Consider the following 16,431-nt stretch of genomic DNA (forward strand, 5'->3'; position numbering starts at 1 on the left):
ATAATTATTTCTTCAATAATGCAACCCTCGTGCCAATAATTTTCCCTCTTTTGCTGAGAAAATAACATGGTTGAAATTTCAGTCTGCTCTATAACTTATTTTGACAGATTACGCTGATTAATGTAAACAAAAAAAATGGCCCAGTCAACAAACCATATTGGAGTTTAGTGAAACTGCAGGACCTTTTGCCACGCACATGTGTTGAAGTCGGGACTCAGGCTCAGGCATGGCCAGCAACATTAAATAAATGAATATTATAGGAGACAAGAATATTCATGTTGATGCAGCTTTTGTATCATTCTATATGGATTGGGTCAAGACTCAAGACTGCAGAAACTTGGGCCAAGGCCATTAGCCAGCCTCAAATGCAGCTTTGTGTAGGCCCATTTAATAAGGAAGATGTAGGCTGGGCTAGCCGAGTTGAGCTGAAACCAGCTTTGTCTATAGGCATAGCATTGCTAAAATGTTTTGCCGACTTTCTGTTTTTCTTAATAAATTATTATTAATTATACTTGGGGAAAAATTCAATCATGAAATTAAGATATCAAGGAAAAATTTCTTAACTTCTTCCTTGATTACGCGTAATCATGCAATACGAACACAAATGTGTGTTTAGGTAACCTATCTTTGTATATCTGGCGTGTGTTGATAACATCAGCAGCCACGGCATCCAGCTATCAGAAAAGGCCAGATTCAGAGGCACCAGCTTCAAATTCTTGCTATACTTTAGATAATCCCTATACTTTACCTAACTTTATAAAACAACTTTTTTAAATATCCTTTATTCCAGGGCACTATAGCGAATAATTTAAGGCCATATGTGTTTTTTACCTTACTAGGGTAGGTTATAGTAGGATCTGAATTTTGATCCGATCATCTGTTCAAAATCTACACATCCTCCACAATGCCATCTGAAATTGACACTTGTCCAATTATATACCACACGCGTGCAAGTCTGTCAGATTCCAAAGCCGAGAATGCCACGTGTAAACTCCAGTTGAAGCTGTCTCGAGTTTAATGCAACAGAAACCCAGCTTTGTTGGAACCACCTTGTGAAGACCAAAGGTTTTTGAGCACCACAATCTATCTATTTCTTCAGCTCATTTTTCTTTTTCTTATTTAATACCCACCGGATGGTATCTGAAATTCTATTTTCAGAACAACTGCAAAATCCCATAAACCTGCCTTTTAAGTTTCCACAGCATCAGAATTCATAAACAAGCTAGCCCTCGCCTTCAGGGCCTTAACCTGGAAAGAAAAAGAAAATCCTGTAGATGATGAGTCATGGATCCTGGAAACTCTGTAACTCAACCTTCAGGATCCTTTCTAACTCCATTGATGATTTCCTTGGCTGGCGTAGTTGCCAGTACGCTAGCAATAGTTGCATACCATTTGTTACTTGTCAAATACTGCGTGAGAAGAGCAGATGAGGAAGCTAGAAATCCCTCGATCCCAACTCAGGATGAAGGATTTGCAACTGGGGTTGAACATAAAATCCTGGAAACTATTCCAATCCTGTCTTTTTCCAGGGAAAAAGTTAAAGAGTTCCGTACAGATCAAAGTGAATGTGTTGTCTGCCTGGGAGAACTAGAGGAAGGAGAACGTGTACGTTTGTTGCCTAATTGCAGGCATTTCTTTCATGTTCCTTGCGTTGACAATTGGTTCCTGGCGCATTCTAGCTGTCCTATTTGTCGGACACCTGTTGCTGTAACCACGGATGCTAGTGTAGCCTCGCCTCCAGAGGATGATGGAGTGGAAAGGGTTCAGGATTTGCCTCAAAATGATGATGGACAAGCCCATGACCGGGCCGCCTCTACTTCCAGGGTTCAATCAAATACTTTGCTAAGGCATTGCGTGTCCCTGGTGTTCCCTAGGGAAACTAAACAGAAACATTTGATCACGGGGTTGAAGCGATCCTTGTCTATGGATCAGTCCTATATACTCATTAACTTAACAGTCGACAATGAGAAAGATTCTACTACTTCTTCTTCGACGTCAAAGAGGAGTTTGACAAAGAGTAATTCGTATAAGGCACGGTCGATGAAACAGCTGGATCGAATGTCTTCATTGTTGAGGTCTTTCTCACAATTGCGGATTGGAAGGAGTAGCACCACTTGTGGACTTCTTCCCTATTAAAATGCTTTTTGGAAAAAATTGTTTTCTATTTATGTTTCCAAATACTTCATAATCATAGCTTATGTTTTTCTAATAACCAGCTTCCGAATTTTTATACCATAGTTTTGTCCGAACACAACTCGATTGTTTTGCTCGTTTTAATGCAATTTTTTCTTTCCATCTCCCTTTAATTTTGTTAGTGGAAAAAGCCTAAAAATATGTGAAACAGTAAAATGCAGGCAGTTCTGCACTAGTTTTTAGCTACTTTTGCCTTTTCCCCCTTTCAACCATTAATGACAAAAAGATATGCAAGCCCCTCACTCAAAGCATGCAGATATCTATAGAGATATCAAAATGCTCAAAACGATCCTCTGTCGGTCACGCAGATAAAGGAATTAAAAGAAAAAAAAAGGTGATAAGCAAAAAAGCAAGTCAATTAACAACAGCCTTTTCTTATGTTCTGCAATAAATTAACGTACAAATTGAACTCTTGAAACCTTCACTTCTTTTGGGTACCACTGATTGAATCACCCTTCTGTTATGATTTGGTATACTTTTTTCTCCCAAACAATGCGTCAAAACCTTCAGATTCTGCTTTATGAGTTTTACTGGCTTTTATAGGAATAATCTTTCCATATGCCTTGACTGTCTAGTTGAGAAAAATAATCATTTCATTTCATTTTAATTATAAGGTGTTTAACTAAGTTTAGACAGTGAAATCCTTTGGTTTGTTGCACCAACAGTACTTTGCGTTCACCAAGATAAGATCTTACCGTGTCAAGAGAAGAAGAAGCACCGCCTTAATATCAGTTTTTCTGTTCTTGCTATATATATATATATATATCCTTCCACATTTTCCCAAGGTCCAAGCACCTAATATTATTTAATGAAATTACATAATCTTTTTTAAAGGTCGGAGGAAAATTTTATAGATAAAATCTACGCCGATATATCCCACCAAACTTAAACCCCGACCTCTGTATCTATAAAACCAGAGAAGAGTTCATTAAACACCAATCTCCCAAGACTTCAATCCCACACTCTATACCTATTAATTGCATTGACTTTCATTATGTTGAAATTTTCAAATAAAAATGTATTGAACACTAAAATCAACACACAAATAAATCACATAAAAAATATTGAACGTGATTAGACGCTTGTTACTTACATATCCAAATATGAAAAGAAAAAAAGATCATTATAAACGTACAAATTAATTATAAAGTGTACAAAACACTTAAGAATAAACATTAAATGAAATATATATCAAAAGAAAATAACCATCAAATGTATAGCCATCTATTGATTATAAATTGGTACAGCTTTGCCATAACTAATTTCTATCACTAATTTGTAATTTCTATATGGCATTTCCCTTGGTTAAATTCGAAGAGGTTGTCTTAGAAAGAAGTAGTAGTAGAGTTATATATTTTGTCACGGTTTTGACAACAAATTAAAAGTTAAAGCGAAAAGGAACAGAAAGTAATAAAGAGAGAAGATCCACAAAGAAATGAATTGAATGAGAGAGGTGTTGAATTTGGGTAACAGTCACAAGAGAAAGTTGATTAGCCCCATTACATGAATTAAACAATAAAAAGTTGCTTCTTTATGTGAACGGCCCATGTGGTTGGTGGACCCATGAAAACTATAAAACGGACTCCACAAAGACTTGCTTTTAATTCCTTAATTACAATGTACACCTTGCAACTATCAACAATAACATTTCTCAATTCTTGCATTATTGGCTTGTTCACAAGAGAGGGATTTGTTGTAAATGGGACCCAAATCCAAAAGGCAAACTTACTTGCCCTTTTGTTTTTTGGACACCCTAACCAAACTGATGCCCTACAGCTCCTTTAGTTAGGACAAAGAGTACCCTCAAACAATTGTAATTTCTGAAATTTAAATATTATACTGGGACTACTACCTGCTTTTGAGTAGCATTTCTAGGACCCAAAAGGTGCCCGGTGAGGAATTCCTTTTCTTCTCCTTGCACTTGAAGGAGGCGGGGGAGGCGTGGGCGGGTAAATGTCTTGTTGTGACCCTTCACGCAATTCCTCTTCCTCCCTTGACATGTCTTCTCTTTTATCCATCACTACATCATTCTTAGCCTCTAAGGTAAAGCTTGCATTCCCATTTCTCTTTATTCCTACAAGCTAAGGTCATATTAAAAAGGATATTAATTCACAGTTCTCCTTTGCAAATATCTCAATCCAAGCAAAATTTCCATACAATGTGGAGCATGATATACAAGCCATCTGTGACGCATATGATATAATCATTGATGATGGAATTGATAATGATGATCAATGTGGTGGTAGTTGTGATGGTGATGTTTTTACATATGAAATCAGGGATGATGAACATGTTGTGCTATTATGCAAATTGACGAAATGTGACCATATATGATGGGTGGTGAATGATGTTGATAATGAGAAGAAGAAAACAATGTGAAGTGAAGCAAATAGAGAAAGGCAAACGCTAACCTTACATCCCAAAGAACAAAAACGAAATGGGTCCAAGAGGCTTCTTCCACAGATTTCACATAAATGAGCTACTCCTTTTCCAGATTTTGGTTGAGGCCTCTCATTCAGAAATAGAACCCTGGCACTGTTTATCACATACGTTTGTACCCCACTTATATCCAACACCTTTTGAATCTCTGTAACCCTCACTACATCATGATATGAAGATCTTCTTATCTAAAACAAAAGAAATTTAAACCACCCCATTGTTACCAAAAACAAGTTTTAAATGGAAATGAAGTGTATACCAGAAATATTGACTTACCTGAATTACTTGATGATCCTTGTGTTTAGAAGAACGGCAATAAAAGCAAAATGCATCTCCCTTGCAGTCTAAACAATACATGTTACATTCACCCCTAGCTGCATCTCCATGTGTCCTGCAAACTGTGAAAAAGGCTGTACTTAGCAATGACTCCAGCCATGGTGGCACCAGCATTGTAGCCTGTCTCAAGAAACCAAGAAAAGAATAATGAGACCCAGAAACCAACCCAGGGAAGAACGAAGAACAAGAACAAGAAAATCAAGAAGTACTATGGGCATTATGGCAATGGCATTACCATTGTTAAAGCAGAAATTTGTGCAGCAATGGGGTTAGCGAAAGAAATGTGAAACGTTGGATTAATTTCCTTTTGACGATAATGGAAGAGAAAACGTTGAGATCAAAACGCAAAGAGAGAGAAAGAAAGAAAGAAAGGAGAGAGAGAGAGAGAGCGAGAGGCCTGATACGAATTTGCAACTTAGAATTCAACAACAAAACAACGCCTGGACTAAGGGACAAGGCTCATAAACAAATGCTGCAAAGTCTGGGGTGGTTTCAACAGCTGAGATCGATCGAGGTGGCTGAAGTTTATCTACGGCCGTTGGATGAATAGACAAGGATGCCTTTGGCGCTTACGCTACTTTTGGTTCTTCTTTTGCGTCTCTACGTAGGCACAAGGTCGGCCCCTTAGCTACGCGATGGGGCTTCATGGATATAGCTGTTCACACAAATGATCACCACCAACTTTTATGCCACATGTGCAGGCTTCCACGTGGCTTAATCAGGGCGGGTGATTTTAAATAAAGGGTCCCACTGTTTTAGTTTCTTTCATTTTGATGAGATATTTCTTTTGTTGTGAGAACATAGATGAAATGATGGATGACAATTGAGAGATAATGGCCAATGATGATGGCCTTTTCACAAAGTTGGGATTTTCAAATTAATTTGGATTTTATATTATTATTATTTTTAAAATTCTTTAATCAATTATTTTTTTATTTTATTAATTAAATTATAAATAATAAAAAATTTTATTCATGTCTAAGTCTCTATATAATTTATAACATACTATTATTGGCTAAATTGATGCTTGCATTGATTTTTTTCTTTTCCAAGAAAATTTGTTTTATTTGCAAGTTTCTATAAAACTTAATCAATAAATCATAAAAATGTTTAGATTTTGACGATTAAATTCTTGTCACACTCTTATTAAGTTGAGTTCTATGTGCCAAAAAATTAAAATGTGTATAAAAGTCAATTTTTTTTCTTGATTAATTTGATCAAAAAATCACATGTTCAACCTTTCATAATGGAAAGGAGACATGAGTCACATAAGGGGCACATCAATCAAAGAACAAATTGAAGATCTTAATCCACAAACCAAAAAGGGATATCAACCAATACATTAATTATTCTGTTTTTCATATTCATAAATCAAAATTAATTTAGGCAACAAGTCCTATCAATTATCAAATAAGATTTGGAATTAGAGTAAACAAAGACCCTTAATTAAAAGCTTAATGTATAATTGATGTAATGTAATGTTATATGAATATAGTATTAAGTAAAACAGCCAGCTGTTAAACCAATATAATATAGTTGCATAGGGTTGCCGGCTGCACAGTGCATTTTGGTGGGTTCCAGCATTGCACAAGGAAAATGTCTAAGGATTTAAATCATTCATATATATTATGCTCCATTAAAGTATGACAAATTAGAAAATGACATGGTTTGGGTTAGAAAGAGATTCTTAATCTTCATAATTAAAATGTAATGCCGATCATTATAAGATCTCGGAATCTTATTTTTAGCCTAAGAAACTTTAATTTTATATGAAATTACTTATAGGATATATCTGTTTGACCCTTTACTCTTTAGCAATAAAATCTTCATGTGATCATGGACGAAAAGGTATGGGAATTATTATGTAAAAGAGTTTGAGACAAATGAGAAAGAAAGAGACTTTGGATTAGGGTTTTGTACTTGGTAAACCTTCAAAGAGAAAAGCATATTTTTTCCTGTGAAAGAAGGAAAAGTTTTGAGAGAAAGGTAGGTATGGAATATGACGGGAAACGGATGCGAATTATGCGGTAAAATGTGATCCAAAACTTTATGCCTAAACAAACAAGTTAAAGAGAAAAAGAAGAAATTCCCAACAGCATTACAGCCCATTTTAAGGACTTGTCAAGAAATGCTTTTCTTGATGCGCATGTTTTGAAGGAGAGCTACCAAAAAGGATGAACGCAGATGCCAATAAGGGTCAAGTTAGCAAAAACAAAAATTAAAAAAAATATATTAATTTCATGCATGATTGTGAGTATTTTCTTGAGGTGGCAGAAAGTCATTGGTTCAATTTAGAAATTTTTTTCTTTTTTTTTAAAAAAAGGATGGGATACCTTTGTGTAGGAATCAAGGCTGGCAATGTATGGGAACGTGAATCATAGCAAGCTCTTTCTAGTTGTAAAATCATATGTAATGTAATAATAATTCTAATATGCATGTTGTCTTTGATGATCATCCAATCATAAAATGTTCATGTTACTCCTAGAATCTAGTGTTAAATCAAAACTTAAAACCATGATGAGTTTCCGGCATATCATATGAAGCCACATGGCAGCCTTAAATGTTGAATGGGCTGATTGGATTTTGATCAGAAATCTATACATAGTAGGCAGAAAAAGCGAAGGAGTATGTCGAAAAAATACATCTATGTATACGTAAGCTCATGACCTTGGAACCGCCAAGAGAGTGACTTGATATCGACATTTGAGGTGCAAAGTACCACTCCCTCCCATGATCTATCCTCTGATAGAAAGTAAATATATAATCTAGGTCTTTAGTGAACTATACAATGACATATTCCTATGATTTTGGTTGCTTCTGAAACTAGATTTAATTTTTTTTTTGTTTTGTTTTGAAAAATAAAATAAATATAATCAATAAAGTCTTGAATACAAATCCAAGTTGTTGCAGGAGAAATAGAGAATTGGAAACATGTATCTATATGAGTGATTTAAATTTCACCAGAGTCAACTCCTTACAAATAAACTAAAAAACCTTGGGGGTTCCTATGATGGCTTTTACTTGACTTCAAACTAATTTTCATTTTCTATTGCATTTGGGGGTTGTTTTTCCAAGGAGAATAATTTGAATATAGACGTGATAAACCAACACGAATTTGAGAGGAAATTTATCTTTACAGATGTGAGCAACTCTTATAAATGCACAGTCGGAGTCGTCACAAAGGAATGAATTTGTCGTATGTTCATTTCTCCCAACTTGGATTTGGATACTGCCTATTTCCCAGTTCAAAAGGTCACCGACCGCTGTCTCGATGAAAAGAAAACCATGTGGTCCTCTCAAAAGGGATGTCCCTTCCTTAAAACAGGGCAAATTGAAGGGACCTTTCAACATATTGTTAGTTAGCCACATAATAAAGAATTAACAGATCTATAACATGGAAATGGGGTAAACTAGGTGTACCCCCTTCTGGTCCTACAATGGAGTAAATTTGAGAATCCGGCTGTTTAATTTTGATGGACCACCCATTTTGGCATGTTGGGAAACCCTTAAAAGGGGCTTCCTCCTGTCTCTCGAGTTTCAAAAGTAAACGGTGTCCGTTTCTGTCAAGATTATGTGCTTGTCCACGCCAATGTCCTCCTTTGCCTAGACTCCAATGGGTTGGCTGTTTTCCGCTTGACTGTCACCATTAGACCAAAACCAGTTTTGCCACCATTTGCAGTCTCTTTTCTTCTCAGCACTTCCCGGCGGTTTCCAGGTTCATGGGAACTAAAAGTGAAACCACAAGTACAGGTACAGGGGCTTTTTTAATTTTAAACTGATGATGATTCGAATGTTAGCTTGAAATGGCGGAGAAATTTCAACTTTGGCTTTTGATTCTACTTGTTTTAATGGATAAAGAAGCCTCAATATCCCAAAAATTATTCAGGAATAATCATGCATATAATAATCTATCACTTTATTAACCATTATGGGAAATATGCATATGGTCAAAAGCTGAATTCAGCATCAAATTAATGTCAGGCTCAATAAGGAAAGCTGATTTTGAAACTTTTTGGTTACATTACATCATTTTCAATTACTAATTGCAACCTGCTATCAACGCACTATTATGTACGAATCCTATCTATATGTAACATTAAGCAATTAATTCTCATGCTAATTTGTATAATTTTTAAGTTTTATTTTTACAATCCCTTTGTTATAAACTAGTAATTAGGAACTAAAGTCAATCATATTATATAAAAGGGCAAATTATAGAAAAATACCATATAATTTGAGGTAAAATAAATTTATCCTTTGAAATTTAATATTTGACACTTAATTGTTCTATATTTTTTCACTTAATACCGTACCATTATCTTCAAGAATTTTCATTTTTATTACTAACATTATTAATCTAATGGAATAAGGGATATCTTAATTATTTCATTCCACATTGTTTCTTTTTCTTTTTTTGTTATTCACCCTGTTATAAAAAAACATTTGTCATCTCAACCAATCATTTAGATTGTTATTCCCCTTTCTTAATTAAACAAAAGCATAAACAATCAATCAAAAAAAAATTAATAATTGTTTATAATTAAGGAGAAGGGAAAGTCGTAAGGCAAGCATGGGGAAATGAGAATATAATGTGCACCAACTAACACGTTTGAGTGGTTCAGATGTAACATCAACAGGTACATAGGTGGGCTTGCCCCAAATTTGACATAAATTAACACGTTACTTGAAACATATTTCAAATTTGATCTTAAAGAGCAAAATCGAATCTCTTGTCTATTTTTATATTTCTACAAATACCCACGGCCTTCTTTAAATTTTGTCGGTACCAGGCTTCATAGCCCAGGCCCCATCAAACCATAGTTGGGCTACAAATAGGATCCCGCATTGGTTCCTTGGACGTTCTGCCTGCATTTATATTTATGGGCCTATTCTTATCAATTAAATTAAAAAAACATAATATCCAAAATAATCTTTGAAGGATTTATTAAAATTTAAATAAATTTTTATATTTTTATTACATTTAATTAAGTTTTTTATAATTTTTTTTAAAAAAATTAAATAACTCTTATATCTAATTATTCATTTAATTAAAATATTATTTATTATTTTATATTGTGTGACGTTGACATGACATACAAACATATCACAATTGATGATTAACATACTAATATATTATAATTAATAATAACATGATATGTTATTTTGATATGATAACATGATCATCTAATATTTTTTAATTTTCACATCAATAAGTACCATTTGAATATAAAATAATAAATAATATTTTAATTAATTATAATTAATAAATTATTAATTATAAAAATTTATTTAATTTAAAATAATAATATAAAATTTGATTGAATATAATAAAAAAAATTTTAAGTCAATTAAAAACTTATTTAATAGCATCCCGATTAAAAAATTCTCAAGAAAATTTTTTTTTGTTTTCTATTGATTTTTTATTATTCATTATTAATTTATTTATTTAATTAAACACATATAAATACATGATCCAAGAAAATATTAGAATGGAAATCAAAACCTCTAAAATTAGTTCCTACAACATTGTTGCAGTCATAACGAAGTATCAAGGAAGTTTTGCTCAAGAGGGTCCGGTGGAAGGAAAAATGCTCGTACTTTTCAGGTTCCTTCCTCTCATAAGCCTCGTCGGTTGTTCAAACTCAATAAAAACCATCCACGTGTAACAAAGGGGTTAAAATAAAATAAAAATAAAATAAACCTAATTCTACACAAACATAAATCTCTCAAACCCAAAACTCCCAAAAACAAAATAAGAAAATCGAAATAATATTTGCTTACTCTGAAAGAAACAACTTACTCTTTTTCTTCGTCTTCGTGGAAGACTCGATCAATCAAAGGGGTTTTTATTTTTTTATTTTTCTGTTTCGTTTGGTTGGGTCGATCGATTATCCAACGATCAAGAAGCCGCCCTCTTACGAGCTATGTTCAAGTTCTGGTAGTTTTCTTTGTTAACTCTTTAATCTCTTCTTGATTAATTTTTTTTATTTATATGGGTAATCAGGTTCAATTTATTCGCTTCCATCTTTAATGTTTTTGAATTTCGATATCCAGAGCCTAATTTTGGGGTTTTTTTTTTCTGTGACGCTGATATATTTTGAACAGACTGTGAATTTTGATCAATTTCACTTAGATTTCTGACTTTGTTTAAAATTTGTTTAGAGCTTCTATGAAACTCATATAGTTGCGGGTTTGTTCGATTTTTAGGGTTTATTATGTCAATTATCCCCCCATTTAATTGGATTTTGGATATATGTTGTATGTTTATTACTATTATTATTATTATTATTATTATTATTATTATTATGGTATTGAGGCTGTTCGATTGGGTCGGAGAAATTTATATAAAACATGTTGCAGTTAGATAAGAAATTGTTACTAAATCAAAAGTGTTCAATCTTCTTTCTTTTGTTTGTTGTTTAAAATAGAATACTCCAATATTCATGACAGAAACGAAACTAACATTAGCAGTTTTGAATGAGCCTAAAGTGGGATACATAGTCACTTATAATTTCCATGAAGCTGGATATAAGGATGAGCATCTCTTAATTGATTAACATGTTATAGCAAGTCAGAAATATGGACACGTTTCATGTATTTTTGGTGCTAGTACCTAGTAGTTTCAGTATACACCTGCAATATGTGCACCTTATGTTAGATTCAATGGGGGTAATACCGTCCATGCCCAATATTTGCGTTATTCTCAAAGTTGTGTGGGTACATAAATTGCCTTTTGATGTAAATACATGAATAGTCAGGGCTTAGTTGCATTTTTGTCATGCTTGTGCAATAACTTTCAAAAGTGAAACATGATTGTAATATTTTTTAACTTCATTTGGAGCTATTATCTTTCCACTAACCTAAAAATTGCGACTTGTATATTGGTTTCACTAAAATTTTGAATTTGCAGGGGTTCACAGGAGCAACAAGCTCAGCAATGTCCACAAGAGGGTTCTTCACATTCTTGGTATCCCCCTTCCGTAGTTAGCTCCCCTAGTTCTTCCCGACCTACAACACCGAGTAGCAGTGCTTCTAACAGCTTCAACTTACAAAGGCCTGCAGAACGGCCACATTCTCCCACACCTGTTTCACCTGCTGAAGCTGCAGGAATCATTGCTCTTTTAAAGGACAAAAGGTGAGACGTCTGGTTCTTTCACTCCATGTTGCTATTAGCCAGCAATCTTCATTTTCTCTTATAACAAAAATTTAAAATTGTAATTCCTACTTATTATTTTTTACTTATATTACTGATTTATTATGCTCTTTTGTTCATTTTGACATTTTTTCATTTTAATTATTTGTATTTGTGGCTTCAGAAAAATGTTGGGAAGATATTGTTTAAGCAAAAGTGCTTGTTTTTTTCAAGAATGTATCTTGCAATTGCTAATCACTTTCTTGTTTTCTTAGCGTTGATGAATTACGGAAGCTTTTGTCAGACAAGGATGCATACAATCAGTTCTTACTATCGGTTGACCAGGTTAAAATTCAAAACAATGTGAGTACCAAAATTTCCCTATTTTATTTGATTTCACCTTTTCAAAGTTAGAATTTTGCATATTGTCTGCCCTTTTGCACCATGTGTAATGTTCTTGGTTTCTGGTCTCTAAAAAAGTCTGATGGTTTGGCCTTTTGGCCATGGTATAAACAAGGGTTTTGGTTAACCAGTGGATTTGGTGAGATCTATAGTCTATTGCTTAACCCAAAATCAAAATGTCTTTCAGATTATTGATTCATAGTGCTGGTGTTGCTATGTCAAATGTCCAAATGCTGATATTATAGGGGCTATCAAGATAGTGGCACATTGGTAGCCCACAGGTGCATAGCAGCAGGAGCTGAATTAGGGTCTCATAAGGTTTTGATTGACTTGGAAGTTAGTTGGACTATGTTCCTGTTTATTAGGGATGATTCCACAACTCTTGTTGAAAGTTTTGAATATGTTGTCATGTGTAGACTAGGACCATCAAAAGGACATAGAAAGGAAGACTCAACTCTAAACACTAAGGCAAAGATGACCTTATGGTAGCATTCATCTTGGAGATAGTCTAATTTTATAAAATTTAACATCAATTGAAGCAGTGGTGGCTACCCTGTCAAATTCAGTTAGCTGGGTCTTCTTGTTTCACCCTTATTTCTTTCATTTGGGTGTGAGCTTTAAATATGAGCAGTATTCGTCATTAACTATTACCGTGCTCTGTGCTCTATTTTAATGTAAATTGTGCATACTATTCCAGTTCTTTGTTGGTATTATGGTGTGGTAGCTCTTTTAGCTATCTGATTTGATGCAATACACTGGATTGACCTACACATGCATGCTATGAGAATACCCTATTTCTCTGTACCTTGTTTTTCATCATTTCTTTGGTTCCTTAGATCTTACTCTTTCTTGATAACTTTTACCAGATAAGAGATGAACTTCGCAAGGAGACTTTGCAGCTTGCTAGTGAGTTCTTCTATGATAATTATGATAGTGCCACATATTTTATAGATATAATGTGCATAGGGGACAAATGCTAATTTATAGATATATTGATAAACAGGGAACAATTTAGATAAAGAACCACGAATAATGGAGCTAAGAAACCAGGTAAGGTTTTCAGAACATTATTCTTTTTGTGTCATTGATTAATGTTAGTATATCAGATTGTAAAACCTTTTTTTTTTTCTTTCTTGCATGACCACAGTGCAGAATTATCCGGACAACAGAATTGGCAACAGCTCAGGAAAAACTAAATGAGCTTGAGAGACAGAAAGAAGAGATTTTGAAGTACTACTCCCCCGCATCATTTATCCATAGGCTTCAAGGTACACATTACGGATAATATACTTGTATGGCTCAGGCTTGATATAATTGATTTATCAGAAATAAAAACTAGTGTTTCATCTGTGCAGACGCAATGAATGAAACAGAAGAGGAATTGGAAGCCTTGCACAGGCAGCTCCTTGACAGGGAGATGGATCTAGGGACTTTTGTGCAGAAGTACAAGAAGCTTCGAACTACATACCACCGGCGAGCTCTCATTCATCTTGCAGCTAAAACATCTCCAATTGGATGATGGAAACACCTGGAGATAGTTATTGATTGTATACCTAATATTGAGAGGGTGTTGGTTGTTCTTGGTGTCTGAAATTCATATATTCTCACTTCGTTCTAGCCCAAATAAACCTCTGAACTTTTTGCAATTAATTAAATCTCTGTAGTTATTATGTGTTCATTTCGGTCCTTCCACTTTTTCTTTTTGGTCAGCTGGGTTGAGAAAAATAACATGGTTATCAATAGTTTGATGTTTGCAAAGATGAGACAGTGTGCAAACGAGGCTCCAAAGCATTGTATATGTGTGTGTGTGTATATATATATATAGTGCCAGTAGCTATGAATCGATAAAATTGCAGCTATAAACTTGAATTAATATTACAAACGGGATAAATCGATATTCATTGTTCTTATGACTGGGCAATGGATCATTGCAGCAAGTGAGGTATACGAGTAAAATACCAAGAATGCGTACTATACAAAACTTCCCACTAACTAAACTGTGGTTGTGGCTTAAGAGAATTATGGTGCGCCTTACAAGTATTATATATTATTATACACTTTGTATCGAGTTGAGACAATTAAAACTAACAAACATTTATATCTACGACCAACAAATAGACTGTAAGAGGAAAACATAACAATGGAGATTTCAGCTATTCTTCTAAGCGAGCTACTTCTTTTTCCCATTTTAGTCCAAACATCTGGCGGCCAAAAGGAACAATCAGATTATATCGGAAAACCTGCAATCATAAGATACAATTTACATTTACTTGAGACATAATTGATCTAAACATAGAAAAGAAACATTTTTAAATGCTCAAGGGGTTACCTTATCATTTATGTCACACAATTGCATCTTTAAGGTTTCAGAACACTCAACCCATTTGTTATGATCTCCATTGCATTTGCTCTCCCATGCTTTCTTCAAGGCGACTCGCCATTCCGATACTTTATTCCTGATCTCCTTGTTAAGTTCGACCCACTCAGGTGCACATCCGTTCTTTGAGAGAATTCTATAGAGGGTGTCTTCTGCTGGATCTGCGTGAGGGTTGGTGTTAAGGTTAAGAGGTTTGCCTTTTCCTGGTAAATTCTCAAATTGACCCTCTTCCATTGAATGCCATATTCTTTGCTCAACTACATTGATAATGTCGGTTTCTGACCTGTCCAAAACGATTAATAGCACAACTTTATATCAGTATGGAACCCAAACCATATAATTACTCTAGAGAAGCGGAGATTAAATTATCAAAACCTTTACTTATCAAAAAAAAAAATGGAAAAACCTTTGAAACTATTAAAGTTTTTACCCTGAATGTGGATCATAGAATTGAATATATATAGTGCATCCGGCCATCAGCATGCGTTTAGTTCTAAGTCTTCCTCTAAATTAACAATGTTAGATTACAAACACCATAGCCAGCTGTCTTTCAAAAGCATATCACACATCAAAGTCAAACAGTTTTTAAGATCCCCAAACATAGTAAGCCAACCCCATAAAAATTTGAGACAAAGCAGAGTAGACAATGAAGCCTATACAAGAAAACAACCCATACAAACAAAAAGACCAGTAAGCCAAATCAAAAGGCAGCTCAAATTTTATGTCAAGTGACTATTAGCACATAGAAACAGCCCCGGAACTATGAAAAATCACCATTTCTCAAGGAGAATCACCTTCACAGCCTAAATGGCTTAGCAACCAACAAAAAATTAACCACCCAATAAAAATCAAAATCCACAATTGTGGAAGAATTAAAAAGGCAAAAAGCACTTTTAAGTCTTAATTTGCCAACTAGTTTACTTCCAATGCATACCTTCAAATTACAAAAATTTAAACTTCGCTTCGCTCCCCGAACAAAAAATTCTTCCGCTTTCTCTTTATCAGTTAATTATATGAAAGAACCATGAAGAATTCATAATTATTGAGGGTAAAATTGAAAACTTACCATTATTTAGTTAAAATTTTGAAAATTTATAATGTTTAGTTGAATATCGGTTTAAAGTGAAACCATGAATACACATACAGACCTGACGGCGTTGCGTTGGCCACGTAGCTCGGGAGGAAGTTTACGGTCGTTGACAGCGTCTATCACGGCTGATAGACGGTCGGTTATCTTCTTCTCTTGTTTCGAAGATGAAGAATTTGAAGAAGTCGTTGCCGTTGATGATGAGGACGAAGAGGAAGAGGAGGCCCACCTGAGTATAGACCCGCCATGGCCCACCAACGGAGGTGAGATCTCCGCCGTTGATTTGGTAATCAAAGACGAGGAAAACGTCGACGACGATGATGGCAGCTTTCTCACCAGCCGAGTGGCCATGGATGAGCCCAGAATCGAATCGCTCCTCACAATTAGGATTTCAATTAGACTTTCGGTACGTTGACGTGACAGATTAATGTTGTGCCACGTTGCAACGTTTCTACGTGGCAATTT

At 34.6% G+C, this 16,431-nt stretch overlaps 4 protein-coding genes across 4 annotated transcripts; 2 read left to right on the top strand and 2 right to left on the bottom strand.

Annotated features, from left to right (window-relative positions):
• LOC18598098 (RING-H2 finger protein ATL52) lies at positions 678-2,293 on the top strand. The gene has a single exon (XM_007027468.2). The coding sequence runs from the start codon at positions 1,285-1,287 to the stop codon at positions 2,134-2,136; it is 852 nt and encodes a 283-aa protein (XP_007027530.1). The 5' UTR covers positions 678-1,284; the 3' UTR covers positions 2,137-2,293.
• LOC18598099 (uncharacterized protein At3g50808) lies at positions 3,630-5,564 on the bottom strand. The gene is made up of 4 exons (XM_018120786.1): positions 5,204-5,564; positions 4,909-5,088; positions 4,605-4,820; positions 3,630-4,274 (listed from the first exon to the last, which is right to left on the bottom strand). Exons 1-4 carry the CDS (start codon positions 5,204-5,206, stop codon positions 4,065-4,067), a joined length of 609 nt encoding a protein of 202 aa, XP_017976275.1. The 5' UTR covers positions 5,207-5,564; the 3' UTR covers positions 3,630-4,064.
• On the top strand, positions 10,644-14,180 carry LOC18598100 (vacuolar protein-sorting-associated protein 37 homolog 1). The gene is made up of 7 exons (XM_007027470.2): positions 10,644-10,906; positions 11,879-12,103; positions 12,376-12,463; positions 13,369-13,408; positions 13,506-13,552; positions 13,650-13,770; positions 13,858-14,180. The coding sequence occupies exons 1-7, from the start codon at positions 10,893-10,895 to the stop codon at positions 14,019-14,021; spliced, it is 699 nt and encodes a 232-aa protein (XP_007027532.2). The 5' UTR covers positions 10,644-10,892; the 3' UTR covers positions 14,022-14,180.
• LOC18598101 (dnaJ homolog subfamily C member 28) lies at positions 14,340-16,390 on the bottom strand. The gene is made up of 3 exons (XM_007027471.2): positions 16,028-16,390; positions 14,832-15,162; positions 14,340-14,742 (listed from the first exon to the last, which is right to left on the bottom strand). Exons 1-3 carry the CDS (start codon positions 16,315-16,317, stop codon positions 14,656-14,658), a joined length of 708 nt encoding a protein of 235 aa, XP_007027533.1. The 5' UTR covers positions 16,318-16,390; the 3' UTR covers positions 14,340-14,655.

The sequence above is a fragment of the Theobroma cacao genome, chromosome 5 (genome assembly GCF_000208745.1).
Source record: "Theobroma cacao cultivar B97-61/B2 chromosome 5, Criollo_cocoa_genome_V2, whole genome shotgun sequence".
In the NCBI taxonomy this organism is placed as follows: domain Eukaryota; kingdom Viridiplantae; phylum Streptophyta; class Magnoliopsida; order Malvales; family Malvaceae; genus Theobroma; species Theobroma cacao.

Bases quoted from the DNA above. Each gene is read 5' to 3' on its own strand.
- LOC18598101 (XM_007027471.2), bottom strand. From the start codon at position 16,317: ATGGCCACTCGGCTGGTGAGAAAGCTGCCATCATCGTCGTCGACGTTT. The intron at 15,163-16,027 runs GTCTGTATGTGT...CGTTTTGGACAG, and splicing joins GGCCAACGCAACGCCGTCAG to GTCAGAAACCGACATTATCA. The intron at 14,743-14,831 runs GTAACCCCTTGA...TTATGATTGCAG, and splicing joins TGTGTGACATAAATGATAAG to GTTTTCCGATATAATCTGAT.
- LOC18598098 (XM_007027468.2), top strand. From the start codon at position 1,285: ATGGATCCTGGAAACTCTGTAACTCAACCTTCAGGATCCTTTCTAACT.
- LOC18598099 (XM_018120786.1), bottom strand. The intron at 4,821-4,908 runs GTAAGTCAATAT...CTTTTGTTTTAG, and splicing joins AGGATCATCAAGTAATTCAG to ATAAGAAGATCTTCATATCA. The intron at 4,275-4,604 runs GTTAGCGTTTGC...ATATGACCTTAG, and splicing joins TTTGTTCTTTGGGATGTAAG to CTTGTAGGAATAAAGAGAAA.
- LOC18598100 (XM_007027470.2), top strand. The intron at 12,104-12,375 runs GTGAGACGTCTG...TTGTTTTCTTAG, and splicing joins GCTCTTTTAAAGGACAAAAG to CGTTGATGAATTACGGAAGC. The intron at 13,409-13,505 runs GTGAGTTCTTCT...ATTGATAAACAG, and splicing joins GGAGACTTTGCAGCTTGCTA to GGAACAATTTAGATAAAGAA.